Source organism: Capricornis sumatraensis, chromosome 5 (genome assembly GCF_032405125.1).
Source record: "Capricornis sumatraensis isolate serow.1 chromosome 5, serow.2, whole genome shotgun sequence".
NCBI classification, from domain to species: domain Eukaryota; kingdom Metazoa; phylum Chordata; class Mammalia; order Artiodactyla; family Bovidae; genus Capricornis; species Capricornis sumatraensis.
The window spans coordinates 67,755,739-67,776,436 of NC_091073.1; the positions used below are offsets into that span (position 1 = coordinate 67,755,739).

Genomic DNA, 20,698 nt, shown 5'->3' on the forward strand with positions numbered 1-20,698 from the left:
TCCAGATGCTGCTGGATCCCAGCAAGTCTGTCATAAAACCCTGGCGGTTTTGTCAAATTGCTACATCTAGTTGACTCAGGCTGGAGAAGCAACAAACAAACGTCATATCAGCTTCACCCTGCAGCTGCTGCCCATCACAGAAAGACCACAGGAAACAAAGTGTATTCCTGTGGGAATCCATCTCATGAGAAGGCTGGCAGCAACCCAGAGGGTCAGCCTGTCCCACCCAAAGGCGCCAGTGTCTACCTCACTGGACTACAAGGACTGTTAAAAACAGAATCCCCAGGGAAGTTATTTCCTGGGTCTCTCTCACTAGCCCCCTTGGAGTGCTTTCTCAACCCCTGTGGTCAGGAAGCATTCTGAGAGACATCTCAGCGGAATCTACCCAGGATGGGTCTCGATTCCCATACTTGAATTGTAGCCCTGACTCTCACTGATTAGCGGTGTGAGCTTCGTCTTGTTTCACTTTTCTGAGCCTTCATTGTCTCAACTGTGAAATAGGTTTCTTGAGAAAGCCTTCTCTCCTTCACAGGGTGGCTTTGAGGAAGATGAAGGTCAGGCTATCCCCAATTTAAGAACATGGCATTGATTCGTAAAATAGTTATTGAGACTTACAGAATGCAAGGTGCCGTGCAAAATGTTTTCAGTGATGGTTAGAAGAATCAGACACTGTTTCTGCCCTAAAGAAGCCTAAAGTCCAATAGGGAGACAGCCATGTGAATAATTAATGAAACTTCAGGGTAGGCAGGAATAAGGATTATAATATGAGAAATCAACATGAGGCTTCAAAGAACAAGTGACTAGTTCTGATCAAGTGACTAGAGGAGGCTTGAAGAGAAGATGATACAAAGAGAAAAAAGCAGCACATCAGTAAAGATGGCTGATGTACAAGATAACTGCAAAGCTCCACAAAAATAAAGTTCTGTAAATGAGTTGACCTATAGGTAAGTTTGGTATCAATAACAGAATCTCAAATGTACCTGACCACTAGAGGACATGTTGCTTCATTGGGGAATTGACCTATATTCATGGTTATATTCATAGTTCCTTCTCTTTCCCTTAACCTCAGATGGGAAGTTTTTCAAATACTGGCTCCTGCATGGAGTCGCTGGATGAGGTTATTAAAAACGGAGATTCTTAGAAAAACAAAAAAGATGGTGATGCTGATAGTAACAGCAATTTTAAAAATGGAGATTCTTTGATCTCTGTCAGATCTATTGAGTCAGAATCTCTTAGAATCTGCATTTTTAACAAGCTCCCTGGGGGGTTCTCCTGTTCATTAAAACTGAGAGTCATCTCTGCTGGGGCCCAGGTGGGAGAATTGTTACCACTGACCTGTTAATGGCCTACAACTGTGTGAAAGAAGACACGTCATCAGACTGAAGTGGGTGGGCAAGGAGGGAGGAGAGGCTGCCAGTGATGAGAACGCAACTGTGAGTCCTTAGTCACGAGCGCTCAAAGCTATGCTCTAAGGGTCTCTCCCAACACATATACAACCTCTGGTTCAATCACATTTTCACACTTTTATTTGAGACTCTCGCATGAGAAAAAGTCATTTGCAAACTAAATACATGACCCAAACTTTACATCAAATGCCTACATATACAATACATATTTACATATGCATATACATGTATGTCCAGAAAAGGCAATGGCACCCCACTCCAGTACACTTGCCTGGAAAATCCCATGGACGGAGGAGCCTGGTAGGCTGCAGTCCATGAGGTCGGTAAGAGTCAGACACGACTGAGCGACTTCACTTTCACTTTTCACTTTCATGCATTGGAGAAGGAAATGGCAACCCACTCCAGTGTTCTTGCCTGGAGAATCCCAGGGATAGGGGAGTCTGGTGGGCTGCTGTCTATGAGGTCGCACAGAGTCGGACGCGACTGAAGCGACTTAGCAGCAGCAGCAGCAGCAACAGCATACACATATGTCATCCAGCACAGTCAAAGAATAATTTGTTCTGATTAATCAGATACTCCAACCAAGAGTTAATATCTATGGCCTGCATGAGTTCTTCAATTTTCAAAGAACTTGAAAGCAATAAAAGAGATCTAACTTCAAAACTATCTGAAACATAATTTAATCTCTTTCATTCATGCAGGAAAAAAGTTTTGTTTTTTCCATCTCACAGCGCCTCAGGCCATTATTACCATAAATGCTCAGTACATATGTGCTGCGTTTAATAACCATCAATCATTTTCCTAGTTCAGTCCTGCAATTCGGTTCCCATGTTTCCTGCAGGTCACCATGTGCCCCTCTCATTGGTACCAAGGTGAATGTTGTTTCCTCCCTTGCCCTCCCCCCACCCCACCATCAGAGGCATCCTGAGGATGTGCAGGAGAACCCATTAATTCAGAGCTGGGGGCTCAGAGATGAAGAGAGGTGGTGTTTTACCATATCAACACATTTTATTTTTAGTTTGTGGAACCAGTGTCAGTTCATCCTGAATTTAAAGGTCCCCTCATTAAGATACACTGAAATAACCTGCCAGGATAAGTATCTCCAGTGAAAAATTCTCGAGGTGCTTAAAGTACATATTAGGTTGAACTGTAAGAAATTGTTGTTTTGATAGGTCAACACCAAATATCCAAAATCTGGAAGCTGTTTCTATAACTTGGCCAAGTGGTGTGTAAAGTACTTTAATCAAATGTCTCTTTGCCTTTGCCCAGTGTACAGCTTTTACGAAACAGAAAAAAAAAATCACATATTTTAATAAATCCCAACTAGTTCCCTACACGCACACAGGCAGCCACAGGAGAAAGCAGGTCACTGCTATCTGGTACATGCTCATCCTAGGGGGAAGGAAGAAGCACCAGTTCCTCCAGCAGACATCACTTCGGAACTAATTAGAGACACTTACCCAAAAAGCAGGCTCCTGCCCCCTTCCCTGCCATCCAACTATTCCCCAGACTCTGACCGAGTCACCTCTTAAGGGGAAGGAATTTCCGTCTGGGTGCTCACCTATTGTGCTAATGAGACTGCAAGTTGAGCTCTGGTGGGTACCACTGGGTGCTGGAACCCCTGATTCACATGTGCTTGAAAACAGGAAATTGCCTCATCTCTATTCTAATAGGCCCGTTTCCCTCAAGGAGCATAAACCCAGGAACATGGCACAGCAGCTGTCAAGTGGGAGAATATCTGATTAGTCTTCCCATTCAGGAAAACAGCATCCCCCTGAGACCTAGAAACACCGGGATGTGAATGTTCTGATGCTGCTGCTTTCGCTCTATAAATCCACAACTCAGGAGAGACCCAGCAGGCTGTGAGAGCCTCTAGAATTCATGAATTTCTGAGAGGTACAGGGGCAGTGCATGTGTGCTGAGTCACTTCAGTTGTGTCCGACTCTTTGCAGCCCTATGGACTGTAGCCCACCAGGCTCCTTTGTCCATGGGATTCTCCAGGCAAGAACACTGGAGTGGGTTGCCATGCCCTCCTCCAGGGGATCTTCCCAAACCAGGGATTGAATCCATGTCTCTTACGTCTCCTGCATCGGCTGGCAGGTTTTTTACTACTTATGCCACCTGGGAAGCCCACAGGCAGTCGAACAGCACAGCAAGGCCCTCCTGGAGGCGGAAGTGGCAAGTCCCACAAGACACTGACCAGATGCAGCCCTGCTCTCTGAACTCAGAGGAAGCAGTTGTCATAACTTGCCTCAAACAGGTCTGTTCAATTAGAAAATAAAATGGAAAAGGAATCCCCCAATATTTTTTAGTAAGAAGTTCTAGGAATAAATACAGAAAAGAATGCAAATGTCATTGCTTTGCTCACTAAAAAGAAAGCAGTGAGGAGGGAAAGGAACCTTATTGCTAATGCTATAGTCTGCAGATCTGCCTCAAAGAGGAACCTGAGAGGACAGGTTCCAAAAATTTTTTTTACATAAAGAGAAGGAAAAAAAATTAAGACAAAGATGCTAAAAATGCCTCTCAGTGAGACCCAAATAAATGTAAAAACAGTTTCGGGCCTCCTAATTTTCCTGCCTCCTTTCAGAGAACCAGCTCCACCTCTCCTGGAAATAATCTTCTGAGGTCACCCACAGCTGCAGAGGCCAGCAGCACAACCAGAGAGCCCACTGCACGGCATCTCAAAATAAGATGCTCAGCCTACGCCTGCAGCCTTTGCGGCCATTGAAAAACCATCTGGCCAAAACCTATTTACTTGACCAAGAGTACGAGAGCTATTTTGGAAACACGCGCTTTTGTAAGTGAAAATGTGAGGACAGTTATCTGCGTGATTCTTACTGTCACTGTCATTCTCTTTGGAGTGTCCCTGGGGTATCATCACTTATGTTGCTGGCCCTCTCCCACAGCCGTTTTATGGTTATTCCATCAAAGCAGGGCATTCAGGGCACATGCTCTGGTCAGGGAAGATGCCACTTGTCCCTCCCTCCCACTTTCTCTGGTTGAGTCACCTGCATGAAACCTTCAAATTGCCACTCAGGGTATAGACCTTTGAACCTGTCATTTGCCAGATCTGGGTTAGTCCCGCCCATTACCTAACATTAAAAAAAAAAAAAAAACAGAAAACTCATTACATTGCACGACGTGTACATACAATAAGGCCTTTGTCCTTAAAAGAAAAACATAATTTTCAACAGAGTCGGCTCCCAGAAGCCAAGGGAGCTAACATCCAAAACCTAATATAAACACTGAGGCTTGTGTCCCGGTTTCAGAGTTAGGCTCAGTGAAGGGGGAGGGAATGATGGGAATGGCAGCCAAGGGGGTCCGGGGCATTTTTAATTGCGATTTTTGAAAACCGAACTGAGATAATCCTGGATCCTCCCCTCTCAGGCACCTCCTGCATTGTCGCCTACAAGGCAGCAGGGTATTTCTATAAGACAGAATGTTCCTTTCGACACAAATAAAAGCAGGACTTAATGTCTATATGACTTTAGGTCTCAAATGGGAGTACATTCCTTTCAAAGGAAGAAAAAAAGTGTTTTTGCAATGATTATTTAGGATGTCTTTTATAGATGGGGTTGACCTTCTGTGACAAACTCACTGGGAGAATCCTGTTTTGGAACTTGGAGTTCCATTCTGGGGGGTAGCGATCCCAAGTGTTAACAACCCAAATTATAAACAGGAAACTCCAGCCTGACTCCCACTCAAGTCCCAAGGTTACAGACCTCTCGCTGAAGCTATGGGGCTTCCAGAGATGAGGGGACAAGGTTCTTACGCGTGAAGACCTCATCTCCTAAGATAAATCTGCCCAAGTGAACCACATACATTACTACACAGAATACGCTCTCAAAGAGAAGAGGCAGATTCTTAGCAGAGTTGACAAGACAGCGGGTCAAAAGCACATAACGCTCTGTGAATGTGGAGGGTCTACAAGTCCAAATCCAGTCACATCAGTTAATGTGGGATCACCTGCTACACCGCGAGCAGCCACAGAGTGACTGGGGCTGGGCAGACACAGCAGGGCTCTGCAAGTTTTAAAAATGGGAGAACTGCCTGGTGGTGAGTGGTTAGGAATCTGTACTTTCACTACAAGGGCATGGGTTCAAACCCTGGCTGGGGAACTAAAATCCCACAAGCCATGCCTCTCAGCCAAAAATAAAAATTTAAGCATACAAAATTATTAAATTTTTTAAAAACATAAATAAATTAATTTAATAAAAGGGAGAAGATTCTGAAGCATCAGTCTCAGTGGCTCCACTCAGTGATTAGTTTTACATTTCTGCCTCCCACCTTCCACTTCCTCATTCAATGGCAGTGCAGCAAAGGACAGTCGGCCTCACTGTGAAAGCAATATTTCGATTAGCCGTCAGGAGACGAACACGAAACAGGTAGACTTCTGAAAATGAGGAACAGAGAAGCAGCCATCTTTCTAAGCCCCAAATATTTCCCAGGTTTTCTATCTTTTACGGAAAAGATAGCAGTGACCTCTACTAAAGTTCCATCATCTGCCCTGATAGAAGTTCAGAGTAAACACGTCATAGGAACTGGCCATACACTGAAATAAAAGCAGTAGTCCAGTTAATCATTTCTTAGAAGATTTAGAAGCCTTGTAGTCATCTACTTAAGCACTTCTTAGAAGTCTGGGATAGGCAGTAATTGCATAGCATTTGGATGGCGGCGTGTGTCCCTGTGTACTAAGTCACTTCAGTCATGTCTGACTCTTTGCAAACCCATAGACTGTAGTAAGCCAAGCTCCTCTGTCCACGGGAATTCTCCAGGCAAGAATACTGGAGTGGGTTGCTGTGCCCTCCTCCAGAGGATCTTTCCCACCTAGGGACTGAACCCCTTCATGTCTCTTACATCTCCTACACTGGCAGGCTAGGGCTATCATCTCTGAAGTGCTTACCACTTTTCCAGACTCTGTTTTAAGAATCTTGACTTAAGAAATGTTTAGACTCACAATTCTGACAAAAGCCCTATGATGAAAATAAAGATGTCAAGATACAGAAATATTAGGTAACTCACACAAAGCTGTACAACTATTAAAGGGGATATAGGCGTCACTACACTATCATTGCTAAAAAATATACTCACTAAAGTATGTGCTAAAAACTAGTTTATAGCATACACTTCACTGTCTTTTATTCAAGTTCTGGCCCTTAATAATAGTTCTACTTACACTGTTTACAGAGGTCTTTCACAAACACTAGTATATTCAACCCATACACATCATCTCAGTCAATGGCTACAGCCCACAGATGGGGTCTCCACTACGATTCCTCTTTAGAAATGAAGCCAAAGGGCAGACATACCATTGTGACTTGCTCAGTACCCACATCTAAGGCTCAGGGAGACCAAGGTGGCTGCCCAGTTATGCACAGCTACAAGGTGGCCCTGGGGAGACTTGAGCCCATAATTTAAGACACCAAGGCTGCCATTCCACAGGTCTTCTTCAGTGATGAAACAGACATCAAAAATTTAGTGAAAAAAGAAAATATTTTTCCTGAAGATCTAACTAAAGGATTAAATTATATCATAATATTTTTAAAGCACCATTAACAGTTTCATAGAGCAAACTTGAAAGTTTTATAATTGTAAGATTTTATGTTAGCCAAGTTCTTTGATATTGTTGCTCTGATTCATAATAAGAACTGCCTCCATGTAGCTTTGTCCATTTTGCACGTAACTATAGAAACATTCCAAAGACACTTCCAAAGTCTATTATTTTTATTCATGAAATTAGTTTTGTTTGGGGACCTTTGAAAATGTCATGTGGTATTTATTCACTTTTGCTGAGACCTTTACATTCAGAAAATGTGTGATTTTTGCACTAAATTTTCAAAATCCCTACAGCAATCTTAGTATTGCTCTCAAACCAGGTTCCACCAAATTCCATCTATGATCAGTTCTATTCCATGGGAAAATGAGTGACAGGTCCTAGGGACCTGGACACCATTGTGTTTGTTTCAAATAGTTCAAGATGATGATGAGAAAGTTCCTTGATGTTCTCCCAGAAGGTCCAGTCTAACTCTGAAAGATCTAATACCACTGACCTTCCTCTTCTTCAAACACCTTCTGCCTTGGCCTGCACTTTGCTGATTCTCCTTCTGTAACTATACCTCAGTCTCTGTCGTCGGCTTCTCCCTTCCTAAACTTCTATTAAATATAGCCCTTCTTCTATTTACTATTATAGGCTAATTTCTTGAAATCTCAATTTAGACCCCTTCCAAAGACAAATAATTTATCCCCAAAGTTCTGAAATTTATTTCAGTGCAAACAGTTAACACATTGGTTTCTAGTCTTGATGTCTCTATTACGATCAAGATCCACATTTTGAAGAGCCTACTAGGTTTTCCTAATTGGAAGGTCTTCAAGCCCTCTTCAGTTCTGAAGTTATTATCCCCCATCCACATCCATGACCTCTTCTCTTCCTACACTGTGCGTAACATCGGCTAGAATTCTCAAAATTCCCTTCAATCCACCCCATTTCTCACCTTTGCCATTTATTTTATTGCCAAGTTCTATCAACAGCTTCCCAGGTGTCACTAGTAGTAAAGACCCCACCTGCCAAGAGAATGCGGGTTCGATCCCTGGGTCAGGAAGATTCCCCTGGAGAAGGGAATGGCAACCCACTCCAGTATTCTTGCCTGGAGAATCCCATAGACAGAAGAGCCTTGTGGGCTATGGTCCACGGAGTCACAAAGTCAGACATGACTGAAGTGACTTAGCACGTTAACTTGGGCTCTGAAACTCCTCTGCAAGTCTGGGGGTCCCAGCACAGGGGTATACTTGCTTTAAGGTGGGTCATACAATTTTGATTGTTGTAAAAAATGTGTGCTACCACTGAGAATACATACCACCATAATAGTATCTGTCAAACTGAATAATTTGCCAAACGTGTCAAGCAACTGTGCAGAGCAAGGTATCACTGTGGGTAAGAGGAGAGAGATGGCCCCAAAGTGAAAATTTGAGAGTGAGGTCTGGAAGTAAACCATTCTATTCAAATAGCAGCACAGAGAGCTGTTCCAGACACACCAAGTGATGAGCAAACTGACTGCCACAGAGACACACTAGCGCATCATCCCACCGTTTAACTACTGTGTTTTTTCTGGTGCCTGTTGTCCAGACTCTGGCCTCTCCACTCTAAACAGCTCTCACAAAAGCTTCTAGAGGAATTCATACAAAGCACATCTTACTGTGTCATGTGGGTGAGCCAAAATATTAAATGGCTCCCACAACGCCACAAGTGGAACTGAGCTCCTTATTATTGCACTCAGTGTCCTCCCCTTGATGCTTCTCACCAAGCCTTCTAACTGTAGCTTCCATCAGAGCTTTGGGTACACAGGGCACACGGAACTCCTCAGTCTTCACAATTCCCAAGCACATACTCTTCTGTGCCTTTGCTCCAATCATGCTTTGCCCAGACTATCCTCTCTCTGCCCATCAAGGTCCCAGATAATCCAATCAGAATTTGTCTACAGTTCCCTTAGTACTTGGGTTTGAACCTAGCAGAGTGTTTTTCTGACACTCCTGTAAAACTTATCCATGCCTGCGTTTTTCTCTTCCATTCCACTGTGGGCAAGAACCTGTACTATTGGTCTGCCCCCCCAAGGTACCCAACCAGCACAATGCTTCAAACACAGAAAAGGCAAGAAAGGAAGGGGAGAATGAAGTGTGAAGAGAAAGAAGAAAGAATAATATTATTGAATGCATAACCTGTTATCCCTAGTGCTTTGAGTGATGTTTTATAGCACTAGAACTGGGAATCAGGAGGTCTTAAAATATACACCCAGCTCATTTTGCTGATCTTAACTAAGTTCAACAAGCACACTTGACCTCCTGGTGCCATAAAAGGTGATGTTACTAGTATTCTTTTATAGCATAAAGGATTCAACAGACTATCAGTTGGACCCAAGGGCCATAGAAGAGGGTGCAAGAAACTGATATCTTTTGTTTATTCACTGAATTTGTATTAATTGGTTTATTTTCCATCGCTTTGTGTTGCCTGACTTTTCCTATGATGTTCTGTTCTCCTGCCCTCACTATATCTGAATCCTCATCTGGGGAAGGGCTCTCTTTCCCCAGCCTGCCTTCCCACACTTAAAACGCAGTTTACTGGTGGTGCACACTATGAAGACTGGTACCTTGAGATGAAAAGAAAGCATGTTTAAAATGGAATGGGAATGGGGCAGGGGAGCACACAAGTAAGTAAGCAGCAAAAACCTACTCAGGTCTGGAATAGGGTTGAGAGACTTGCACAAGACGGTCCAGGAAAATCACCGTGATGCCAGACCACTAGGCAGTTTTTCCAGAATTACAACGCTCCTGAGTCCCTACCCTATCCCTCTGCCAATAAAAGTACAAGTGAAGGTGACCCCACAGGCATGGAGATGTAAATACTCTGCAGAAAAAATGAGGCCCCTCTTCCATGGAAAGTTTTTTTAGTGTTTAATGGAGAGCAAGGGGAAAACTTACAACAGGGCTCACAGACCACTGGACCAATAAGAAAGCAGCTCAGATCAACCTAGTCCAAGTCTGGAGGGACAGGAAACCCCACAAAACGTTACCCACCTAGCCCTCTCCATTCATAATGATGGGTGGGCTTGGCATCATTATCCCTAGGTCTCTTCTCCATCAGCTTCCCTTCCCTCCCTTTTCTTTCTTTCTCCTTTAATGAGCCCATGGGGTTTCTTTCTTTTTTTTTTTTAAGAATATTTATTTATTTGGCTGCACTGGGTCTTAGTTGCAGCAAGCGAGATCTTCGATCTTCCTTGCAGCATGCCAACTCTTAGTTGCAGCATGTGGGATCTAGTTCCCTGACCAGGGATAGAACCTGGGCTCCCTACATTGGGAGCCCAGAGTCTAGTCACTGGACCACCAGTGAAGTTCCCCCTTTTCTCTCGTTTCTGATGAACATTTGCCTCTAATTCCATGTGAGGAAATAATAATTTAAACATTAACATCATCATCAACAATAACAATAATGAATCGTTCTGACTTAATGCCAAGCTTTGGACCAAGTCTTAAATGTTCTATCTCATTAGTTTGCACAGCAAGTGTATGAGTTTGTTAATGACAGTCATCCCACTCTACAGATAAGGAAATGGAGGCTTAGAAAGGTGAAAAAACTTTCCTGAGTTCACCAGCAGTAAGTGACTGAGCCAGGCTCCCCAGGTGGCTCAGTGGTAAGGAATCCACCTGCCAGTGCAGGAGACAAGGGTTCAGTCCCTGGGTCGGGAAGATCTCCAGAAGGAAATGGCAACCCTCTCCTGTGTTCTTCTCTGGGAAATCCCATGGACAGAAAAGCCTGGTGGGTTACAGCCCATGGGATCGCGAAACAGTTGGACATCACTTAGCAATTAACAACAGAGCCAGTATTGGAACCCAGGCCTGTTTGATGCCAGGGCTAAAGCACTTTGCCAAAATGATATGATACAAACCAATAGCTGCCTGCACTGCATCTTCCTCTGAAGGGCCCTCCAAGGCCAGACTTGGTTTGTGCTATAAGACAAAATCACTCTAACTACTCCCTAGAGTGAGCCTATGTCAGCTTTGTAGAGGTTGAGATAACTCTCTGAAGCCCTTAGAGGGATCTGTAGACATTTGGAAATAGTAAACAACCTGCAAAAGCAAGTTGGTTTAGCAGAGAAAACACTGTTTTCACATCACAGGTCTGTTTCTTAGTAACTATATAACTTCAGGGCATTTGCTCCACTTCTATGAGCCTCAAAAAAGCGCTAATGATAATAATCGTCTATGAGCTGGTATTGGTGAATTTGTCAGTAAGATGCTGTAAACTAGTTCAGTTCAGTTCAGTCGCTCAGTCGTGTCAGACTCTTTGCGACCCCCTGGACTGCAGCATACTAGGCTTCCCTGTCCATCACCAACTCCCAGAGTTCTCTCAAACTCATGTCCATCGAGTCGGCGATGCCATCCAATCATCTCATCCTCTGTCATCCCCTTCTCTTCCTGCCTTCAATCTCTCCCAATATCAGGGTCTTTTCCAAGGAGTCAGTTCTTCGCATCAGGTGGCCAAAGTACTGCAGTTTCAGCTTCAGCATCAGTCCTTAAAATGAATATTCAGGATTGATTTCCTTTAAGATGGACTGGTTGGATCTCCTTGCAGTCCAAGGGACTCTCAAGAGTCTTCTCTAATTAAATTAGTTACCCTTTCCTAAAACTCTATTGAATACCTTATCATATGGAAAGGCAATTGGTCATACCATCTTCTAAACAGAGTATAAATAAAAATAAATAAATACATAAACACATAAATAAATAAATAAATAAACCCTGATAATTGTCTTAGTGAGCATCCAATATCCAGTCTAAAAATGATACAAAACAATCTTCAAAAAATTGTAGCAACCTATTCATATGTGCATGTATGAAGCATACTCTCTGAACACATCAAGACTACTTTATATTTCCCCTGTGTCCCTCCTTCCTTCACCATGCCCATTCTCCCTCTCTCCACCTCTCTCTTTCTCTCTCTCTCTCTCTCTCTCTCACACACACACACACACGCAGACATACATGAATTGAATCCTGATGCACTGCTGTCTCCCTCATCCTCAAACACGTGCCTTACAGTTGTTCAGCTAATAGATAAATATTCTCCAGCCAGTTAATTTGAACAATAGAAAACATGCAGCTTTTATAGAGATAAAGTACCCTAGAGAATCAAAAATGCTGGTAGCTGCTTGTTTAGTGACAGAGGATTCTGTGATTAAAAGTAGAAGACAGCAGACAAAGCCCCCTCTGTTTGCACCCCTTGGTTGGCTCCAAGCGAGGTGGAACCCCACTTCTTGTAACACCAAATTTCACGTTGTTTTTTATGAGCAGAGGGTCCATTTCTAAATTGCACCTCTGGATTTAAAAGAGGAAATTTAAACCTCAGAATAATGTTTTTTGCTGAACAAAACGTATGCCAAACTAAGCTCGGACTGACTTCTGTTTTCTGAGTCCCAGCCTCCCAAGTTTTCTCGGGTTTCCAGTACTGGGCCGAACTCACTGGCTTTTGCCATTTCCTTCTATGTTATGGTTAGATGGAAAAGGGGTGAGAAGCAGGGGTACCACATCCTCAGGTTCACTGGATGGATTTGGGGATGTCCAAAAGATCCAGAGGACCACTTTCGATTCATTAGTTGAGACGGGCTGGCTCCTATCAGCTGTACTTCACGTAAGGCACCAATATGTTTTTCTAGGCATTACGGGAAAAATAATTCTGGCAAGAAAGGGAAAAACACCACACAAAACAGCAATAAGTCTGGCCTTCCTTCCCCAGCCCCACAAAAGACCATTTTGTAAGAAGAGGAAAAGCTGTGCTTTGCTTTCTAACTGAACAATGAAGCGCTTGCATCTTTAATCCAAACTGTCTACCCACTTCCCTAGATTTCGGGACAATAGTCCAACTTCTCACCTTCCCCCTTGAACAGTTGAACCCACACGCTTTAAAATAATATCCATCAACAGCTGACAAACTGGTTATTCTTGGACCACAACTGATGCTGGCAAGAGGAGGTCCGGGCAGACAAGGATAAATGAGAATAAAATTATTCAGTTCTGCTCGCCGTGGCCACTGCATCAGCTGTCATCCTCAAAATTCCCACAGAAATGAGTTCATTCCACCTTTGAAACATTTCGGAGCTTAAAAGTTTAAATCAGGCCAAGTTGATTCTGTGGGATTTTTCTAGCTTTTACACTGTAATTATATGCAGGACTTTGTGCCACCTATTTCCTCTCAACTGTAACATTTTACGTCTTTTTTAAGCATACGTTGAGGTTAGCTTTTTTTTTTAGTACGTGTTATGAAATAAGATATGAGCTTACACTCAGCTTTAGGTAGCTTTCTGCCAAAAGGCTGGACCAACACAAACTAAATATGACTATTTTCTTTATCCAAAGTACAGTTTTGACTATTACATACCCTCTTAACGTACATACATAAAACTAGCTCACAACGAAAGCTCCCTGCAGGTCAACTGAAATCATAACGAGATTTTCCTTTCATATAATGTGATTAACAAATGTTAGCTGACCGAACTCCTAAAAGACTCAAAAGAAAAAAGCAAAATAACTCAAGCAATGCCAAAAAGTCAAATAACTCAACAATCTATTTTTTTCCTTGCTTTTTCACATCTTTAACTTAGAAAATAGCCTGTTTCACTTGACTATAGGAATGTGCTCTAGAGGCAGGTGAGAGTGAGTTCCAGCTCCACTATTTACTAAAATATGACCTTTAGAAGCTACTAAATCCTCTAGCCTCAGTTTCCGCATCTGTAAAATGGGGGGAGGGGTACAAATCTTCAAAAGATTTTTGTGAAGATTAAATGAAACGATGCAGTCTTCGATAAGTGCCAGCAAATAAAGTATTTCATAAGTGTTAGTTGTTATTTCTGACATTATCTGTTTGCTAAATATCCAGCCTAAATATAAAATTGTCAACTAGCCTCATGGTAAGCTAGGTGCTTCGAAATTCATATACTGCAGTGGGTCCCTTGGAAACTTACAAATAAAGAAACAGTTGTCCATCTAGCCTTACTCAACTTTATCAAGTACTACAAACATTTGGGAAACAATAATAACTATGACAACTTGGGCCCCACAATCCTAAACCCCTGCAAAAGTCATGGCAACGTATCACTGAACCTTTCAGCTAGGGGGAACTTTGAGGCATCCTCTGAAAAGCTAGTGAGTCAGAATGCGAGTCTCGACTTTATGTGTTTGGAAAGGATTTCTGATAGTTCTCATGAAGGCAGATACTTCCAAATGTTACTCAAAGATATAAATGAACCTACCACCCTTCTGAACATAATCAATATAAGTATCACTCCAGAATTCCAACCGACGCATCTTTTTTCTTCAGATTCACTCTTTACCTTCAAAACAGCAAGGTCTTATTAGCAGTAAGCTGTACTTTCGGGGAAAGGCACTATTTCCACCAGGGCAAGGGTACCAAAAAAGGGAAATGCTGTATGGAGAATTTTCATACTATTTGGAAAAAGTTTGCAAAACCCAAACTCTGTGTTTTTAAACCTTATAAATGTAACAATATTGCTGAGGAGAAAAACAATATTTTCACATGTGGAGTTCCAAATTTATTTAAATATTACCCCATTTTCTGAGATCTTACGAGATTAAGATAAAATAATTCACTAACACTATGCAGATAGGAGAAATAAAGAAATCATCTCCCTTCTGCCCCCACCACACACACACACACAGAGGCAGACACACTACATTTGTAAATACACAATTGAGCCAAAATTTAATGCAAAGCTCCTTTTCAACAGGTCCATTGGTGAAAAATCATTCATTAACAAGGCAGCTCATAAACACAAACCTAATTGTCCCTCTCTCAGCTCCCTTTTGTTAAAGCAGCAACACTTATCATCTCTGGAAATGGAATGCATTTTTACCTTTATTTCTGCTGATTTTCTTAGTCTTCAGAACCTGATAATCATTTGATACAGACATTCACCTTCACCCATTTATCATTTCACAACATTGACCTCATCTCTTGTCATGAAAAACTTCGGGTAGTTTAAACCCAGATGGCTTGGCTTTCCCCTAAACAGAGAAAATTCCCTTCTCTGGTTGCATACAGCATGTTGATCTGATAACAAGCAGTCATCTATCATTTGGGGGCTTTGCATTTGACTTTGACTGCCTTAATGTATTTCCAACAGGGTTTTGTGATATGTAGTTTTTAATCAAGTTTTGCCAAAAGTGATTGGCATGTAAAACACTTTTAAACAAAAATGTTCTTTGTGAGTCGCTATTTCAGCTCAGAAATTCTTATTCATATAATTTAATCTCCCCCATGTGGTTACTTATTAGATCTTATCATTTACTATAAAGCTAAAATAAACTGAAACAAATCATTTTTTTAATCTACCAGCCACTGCTAGTGTTAACTAAGCAGCTGACAGCCAAGTGTCATCCTCTATTAAGGACAGAATGTCCTTTCTGACTCATGGCTTCCAAATCAGATATATAAAGACTGTTTTTGAGAGCTTAGGATATAAGAGGCAAAAAAACTCAAGATCTTGTCCCCATGTTTGTGCTTTGTGACTCTAACCTCTCTTTCCCCTTGTCACATACCTTATCCCAGACCTTTATACCTAAATGTTATCATTTTCACACTGAGCTCAGGCAATGGAATCAGAGCAAAAAGTGTGGTGGCACCTATGATTTGGTGGCAATAGCCATTCCCAGCAGCAGAAGTGCAAGTGGTAATTACCACTGAGGTGATGCTATACCAAGTCCATCTGAAGTTTACTTCTGCAACCTGATGTCAAAGATAAACATCTCCAGCCTGATAAAATAGAAATTGCCAAAGTCCATAAAACTTGGAAATTCAATGGAATTCAATTCACCAGCCATCTATGGTTTTGTAATGACCAAAAGCAATTTTTAAGATCTGGTCATAAAATTACAGCTAAAGGATTCACCTTGTCAGAGGGAGCAATTGATTTCCCATTACCTGATCTCCATACTCACCATGCAGACACACATTATACAAGGGTTGTCTGTGATAAATGGAATCTGGAGGACTTCACCTTCATTTTCACATTTTGCAACAGAACCTAAAGGGGGAAAAAAGTTATTTAAATTTAGCTGCATGGCCTTGTTACAAAAATAGAATTTTTATAGTAATACTTTTTGAGAAAACTATATCCAAATTTCAAAAATCCCTAATGAGTTTTAAATAATCAAATTCACTCAAAAAAGTCCCCTTGAAAAAAACCTACTTTAAATAATTTTATTAGAACAAGTTTTTTTTAAAAGCCTGTGCTGTATAGATATATTTTCTGCTCTCAGATGGTTGGTTTAAGCACAATTCCAAGTATTTCATTGGATCTTTAATAATACCCCTCCTTTATAAAACCATTTCAACTAAATAAACACTCCCATAAGCAAAAAATTCAAATTGGCCATTAAGGCAGATTTTAAATTTGAACAGAATTCAGGACTGTGTCAATAAACAGGCCTTTATATGAATCTGCCTCATATTGTGTTGAATTGAAATTACTTTTCGAAATACAATCTTCTTTCCTCTTTTCTTAGAAATAGACTCAATATTTTCTTTTCTGCACCAGGTGTCAGTAAAGTATGTCCTTCAGAATAGCAGCTGAGGTCTTCACCTGCCTGAAAGCATATAATTATTATATCCTGCTATTATTACCCTTTTAAAATATGATAGTTTCTTTAAATCCAGTTCTGGAGGGCGGGTGCTTTAAAGATCACTACCAGTGAACCTTACAGAATGAGACAGGCCTATGGGTGGAAAACGATGCAGTGTTTTGTTGTGTTTTTTTTTTTTTCTTTAATTGCAAACGGGAGAAGAGATCAAACTAAAGATTGAAGAAAACTAAAGATAATAAAGGAACTTTTCAAATTCAAATAGAATTTCCGTTATCACTACAGTATTAATGTCAACAGCCTGCCCGCTCTCCACTCCTTAGCCTACTCACTGCTTTCCCACCCCTTAATCCCGAAGGGCTTCCTTCATCCCCATGCGCCAGCGAGGAGCAGGCTCCAAGGTGCTCGTTCCCCACCCTCCCGTCCCCGGGGCTAGTCAGCGCCTTCTCTCCCAGGTACCAAGCCAGCGTCTGGGAGGGTCGGTCCCTCCCGACCCCTCCCCTACCTGTCAAGAAGGAGGAAGCCAGAGACATGGGGACCCCCGAGCAATTGAGCAGCAGCAAGACGCAGCAGGTAATCCCGGGCGAGCGCCGGCAGGGACGCTCAGCCAGAGCCCTGACGCCGGAGAACCAGAGCATCGTCACCTGGAGGGAATCCCCGGCGACTGCAGGTCCCGCGCCGCCGCCTGTGCTCCGCTACCGCCGCTCGCAGTCCAAAAGGGCTCTCAGCCGGCGAGTCGGGAGACAGTCCGCGAAGGAGGGAGGCGGGCGCCCGGGAGCCTGGGGCGGGGGAAAGGTGGGGGGGGGGGGGAGTTGGCGGGGGGAGAGGCGGGAGAGCGAGGCGAGGGGTGGGGGGCGCCCAGGGAGGAGGGGTCCTGCGGCCAGGCTCCTCCAATGCGGCTTTTTTTTTTTTTTAAAGGAGTTGCTCGCAGCGGTTTAGTCGTCGGCTTCTCCACGCCAGAGAGGGGGCCAGGAGGAGGGGGTATCGGAACTGCGGGAGATAGGCAGAGAGGAGTGGCTGCGCTGCCCGCTGCGCACCGCTGCTCCGCCGCCGCCGCTGCCAGGGCCGCAGCGACTGCCCCGGGGCGCGCCGCTGCTGCAGCTGCCGCGTCCTCCACTTCTGCGCTCCCACCTCCTACCCGCCCCGCCGGCTCTCCACTCGGTCCGCTCGCACGCTCGCTCCGGCGCCGGAGACCCGGGCGCACTGAGCGCCTCGGGGAACCCGTTGGGGGCGCCCGGACGCAAGAGGGATAGTAGAAGCCTCGCGCTGGGCGCTTGTCTCCGCCGGGGGTCCAGCCAGCTCCCCCAGACCCTCGAGGGAGGCCGCTTGCCCCGGGGCACGGATCGGAGCCGGGCAGGCGTGTCTCCACCACCCGGAGCGCGCAGCGCCTCCTCCCTTTCCCCGGGGGCGGGTGGGGAGGGATTCCTCCCCTTACGGGGGATGCCGCGCCAACCCTGCTCCTTTTCCTGTGCTCCAACCCTAGGAGGGAGGAGAAGATGGGACGCAGGGCGCCCCACCACCGCGGCTCGTTCCCTGATGCCCCAGCTTTGGGAAGGAGTGATAAACCCAGCGCCTGTGGCAGGGTGGGGGTGCGGGCAACTTTTCACTCTGCTTTGCCTTCCTTTGGCTGGGGCACGACGGCCGACAGTCCCTGAGCGGACAGAGGGGCGAGGGGCCTTCGAGATCACTGCTCAGTGCTGCTGTGTCTGTGCGTCGCGACACTAGGGAAGACAATTTGAAACGACACACAAGGTAGATTAATACACGCACAGATGCGAACTCTTTTCGCCCTTAAAAAAGGAACAGTGGTTCCATGACTCCTCCCATCCAACCTCGGGCGAACAGGGGCAGGGAGGTGCTGTTTGACTAATCATTCATTCACCCGAAAAAGAGGGAGGGACCCGCGCGGCGGCTAATCTCTGGCAGGGACCGCTGCGGCGTTCTCGGGAGCTTGGAGTTGTCGCTTCAGCAGCCCTGGGTGTCAAAGAGTCCGACCCTACCTACCGCCCAGGAATGATCCCCGCCAGATCGCGGCCTCTCTCTCGAGCCGTGGCCCACTCTGCCCAAAGGAGGATATGCAATGGAGGAGAGAATTTCTGTAACCAAATGGGAATTAGGGGACGCTTGGCAAGTATTGGGACTTGATAATCAGCTGTCTTACGAGCTCACGTGGGTCCCCGGCTTCCTCTCCCTAAGAATGGAAATGGGGGCCCTCACGCGGGTCCTCCTGGTGAGTCGGCCTGGGCGGGTCCGAAAGGCAATCACGGACTAGCAGAGCACGTTTCTCAGCAGGACGCATCTAACAGTTTCTGGGCAACGTAGGGATTGTAGTCACAGAAACTATACCTTCGCAAATATATTCATCTGTTTGCCGACACATTTTGTACAGTTTCCTCTTAAGCCCTCCCCCCACTTTGGAGTGGGGGGAATGGGGCTGTTTATTTGTTTTTATTTTTTCGAGTCGTTGGAGCCTTCACTTAAGGCTGCAGTGCCCACATCCAGGCACGCCGGGAAGCCTATAGGAGCGTTGCCCTTAAACGGAAAAAATAAGAGAGGGTAAAGCTGTCATTAGCCTAACACGCTCCATTTCCTTCTCAAAACAGATTTTTAGTGTAAAACTTAAATTAAAAGAGAAGAAAGATGACGTGTGGTTGCTTTTTCCCAAAAAATAACCACCATGGCCAAGCAGCTCCCTGAAAATCAGCGTTTAGTGTATTTACTAACCATAAAGAGAACATGCACAAAAAAAAGAAAAGAAAAAAGAAATCTCTAAACCTAGTCTGATTTCCTATATACTTTCTGATCTATAGTGACCAATCAAAAAATAAAAACCTTTATGACTACAGATAAGTACAGTCAGTTGAAACTCTACCCTACAAAGATTCTCTTTGCAGGGGGCTTTTATATAAACTTGTTAAGCGTAACTTAATGAAGGAAAACTCAATAATGGGTAGGCTGGGAGAACTTTCATTGCCCTAGATTTCAGCAGTAGACCTGGATAAATTCACCTTAGAGGATTGCAGAGCTTTAGAAAGAGTGCCTTCCCTGACATCCTCAAGGGTTTGCAGAACAAAAGTCTTTATGATGGAATCTGTGGCATTTCTCAAACTAGGTGCTTTGGGGTATACTGGAACTTCCCCTATAGGTTCAAATGCAAAAACCACCTGGAAAGCATTTTCATCTGTCTGTAAGTTTACCAATTGTAAAGATGTACAGAAGTCTGTCCCTTCTTCCTGTTTGTTTATCAGCTGCCACCAGTGATTTCCCCTGCTGCCTTCTGGATAAGTGGGCCCTGCTTCTAGAAGAGCATCCTTCTCCCCAAAGGGCTTATCAGTCCTCCACTGCTGCTCCCACCATCCCTTCAACTGACAGTCTGTCAGTGCCAGTTGGCCTCTGTCTACACAAACATGAGATATTCTGGGGTCAAAAAAAATAAAAAAAGAAGCAAGTATGCAAGAAAAAGCGTATGGATCTGCCCTTATGTTTAAAGTTAAGGGCCCCCCACCTTGTGTTCAGTTGGGTCTGACTCTTTTTGACCCCATGGACTATAACCCACCAGGCTCCTCTGTCCCTGGGGTTTTCCAGGCAAGAACACAGTAGCGGGTTGCCATTTCCGTTTCTAGGGGATCTTCCTGATCCAGGGATTGAATCGGCATCTCTTGCATCTTCTCCTTAGCAGGCAGATGGCTTACTGTTGGGTCACCTGGCAAGCCAATAATGTTAAGGGTGATCCCATCCAAACCCACAAAAGCTCTTGACTGAGATCAAAAGAAGAGCGAATCTGTCTTTGGCTCTGTTTATGACATTTTTCAGTGTGAGAGAGGTAATGGATCCCAAAGAGCATTCATTACCTATTGATAATGAGGACCCGTTCCACCATCAGCCAGAAAAAGCTCTATCTCATCTTCTTTAAAATAAAAGCTATAACCCTATTAGATCAAAAGGGAACCAGGCCTGTGGTAGGAGAATTTCTCTTCACCTCCCGGTAAAACTATGATCCTGAATCTGCACTGAAAAACCCAACTAAATATACCAGTTAATAACAGTATATTCAAAGTTACTTCAAGAGAAATTACAGCAACCCAGTTTCCTAAAAATAAATAGACCTTTCAAAAGCAGCAGTGTAAAGGAATTGTGATATTAACCAC

At 43.9% G+C, this 20,698-nt stretch overlaps 1 protein-coding gene across 3 annotated transcripts in view; it reads right to left on the minus strand.

Annotated features, from left to right (window-relative positions):
• BMPER (BMP binding endothelial regulator) overlaps positions 1-17,241 on the minus strand; it is a 255,226-nt gene extending 237,985 nt beyond the window's left edge. For all 3 annotated transcript variants that reach the window (XM_068972505.1, XM_068972503.1, XM_068972504.1), the window contains exons 1-2: positions 17,056-17,241; positions 15,909-15,994 (exon numbers count right to left, since the gene is read on the minus strand). In XM_068972505.1, coding sequence (XP_068828606.1) covers positions 15,909-15,994; positions 17,056-17,188 — 219 coding nt within the window. In that variant the 5' untranslated portion in view covers positions 17,189-17,241. The remainder of the gene's footprint in view (positions 1-15,908; positions 15,995-17,055) is intronic.
• Between the last annotated feature and the right edge of the window lie 3,457 nt (positions 17,242-20,698).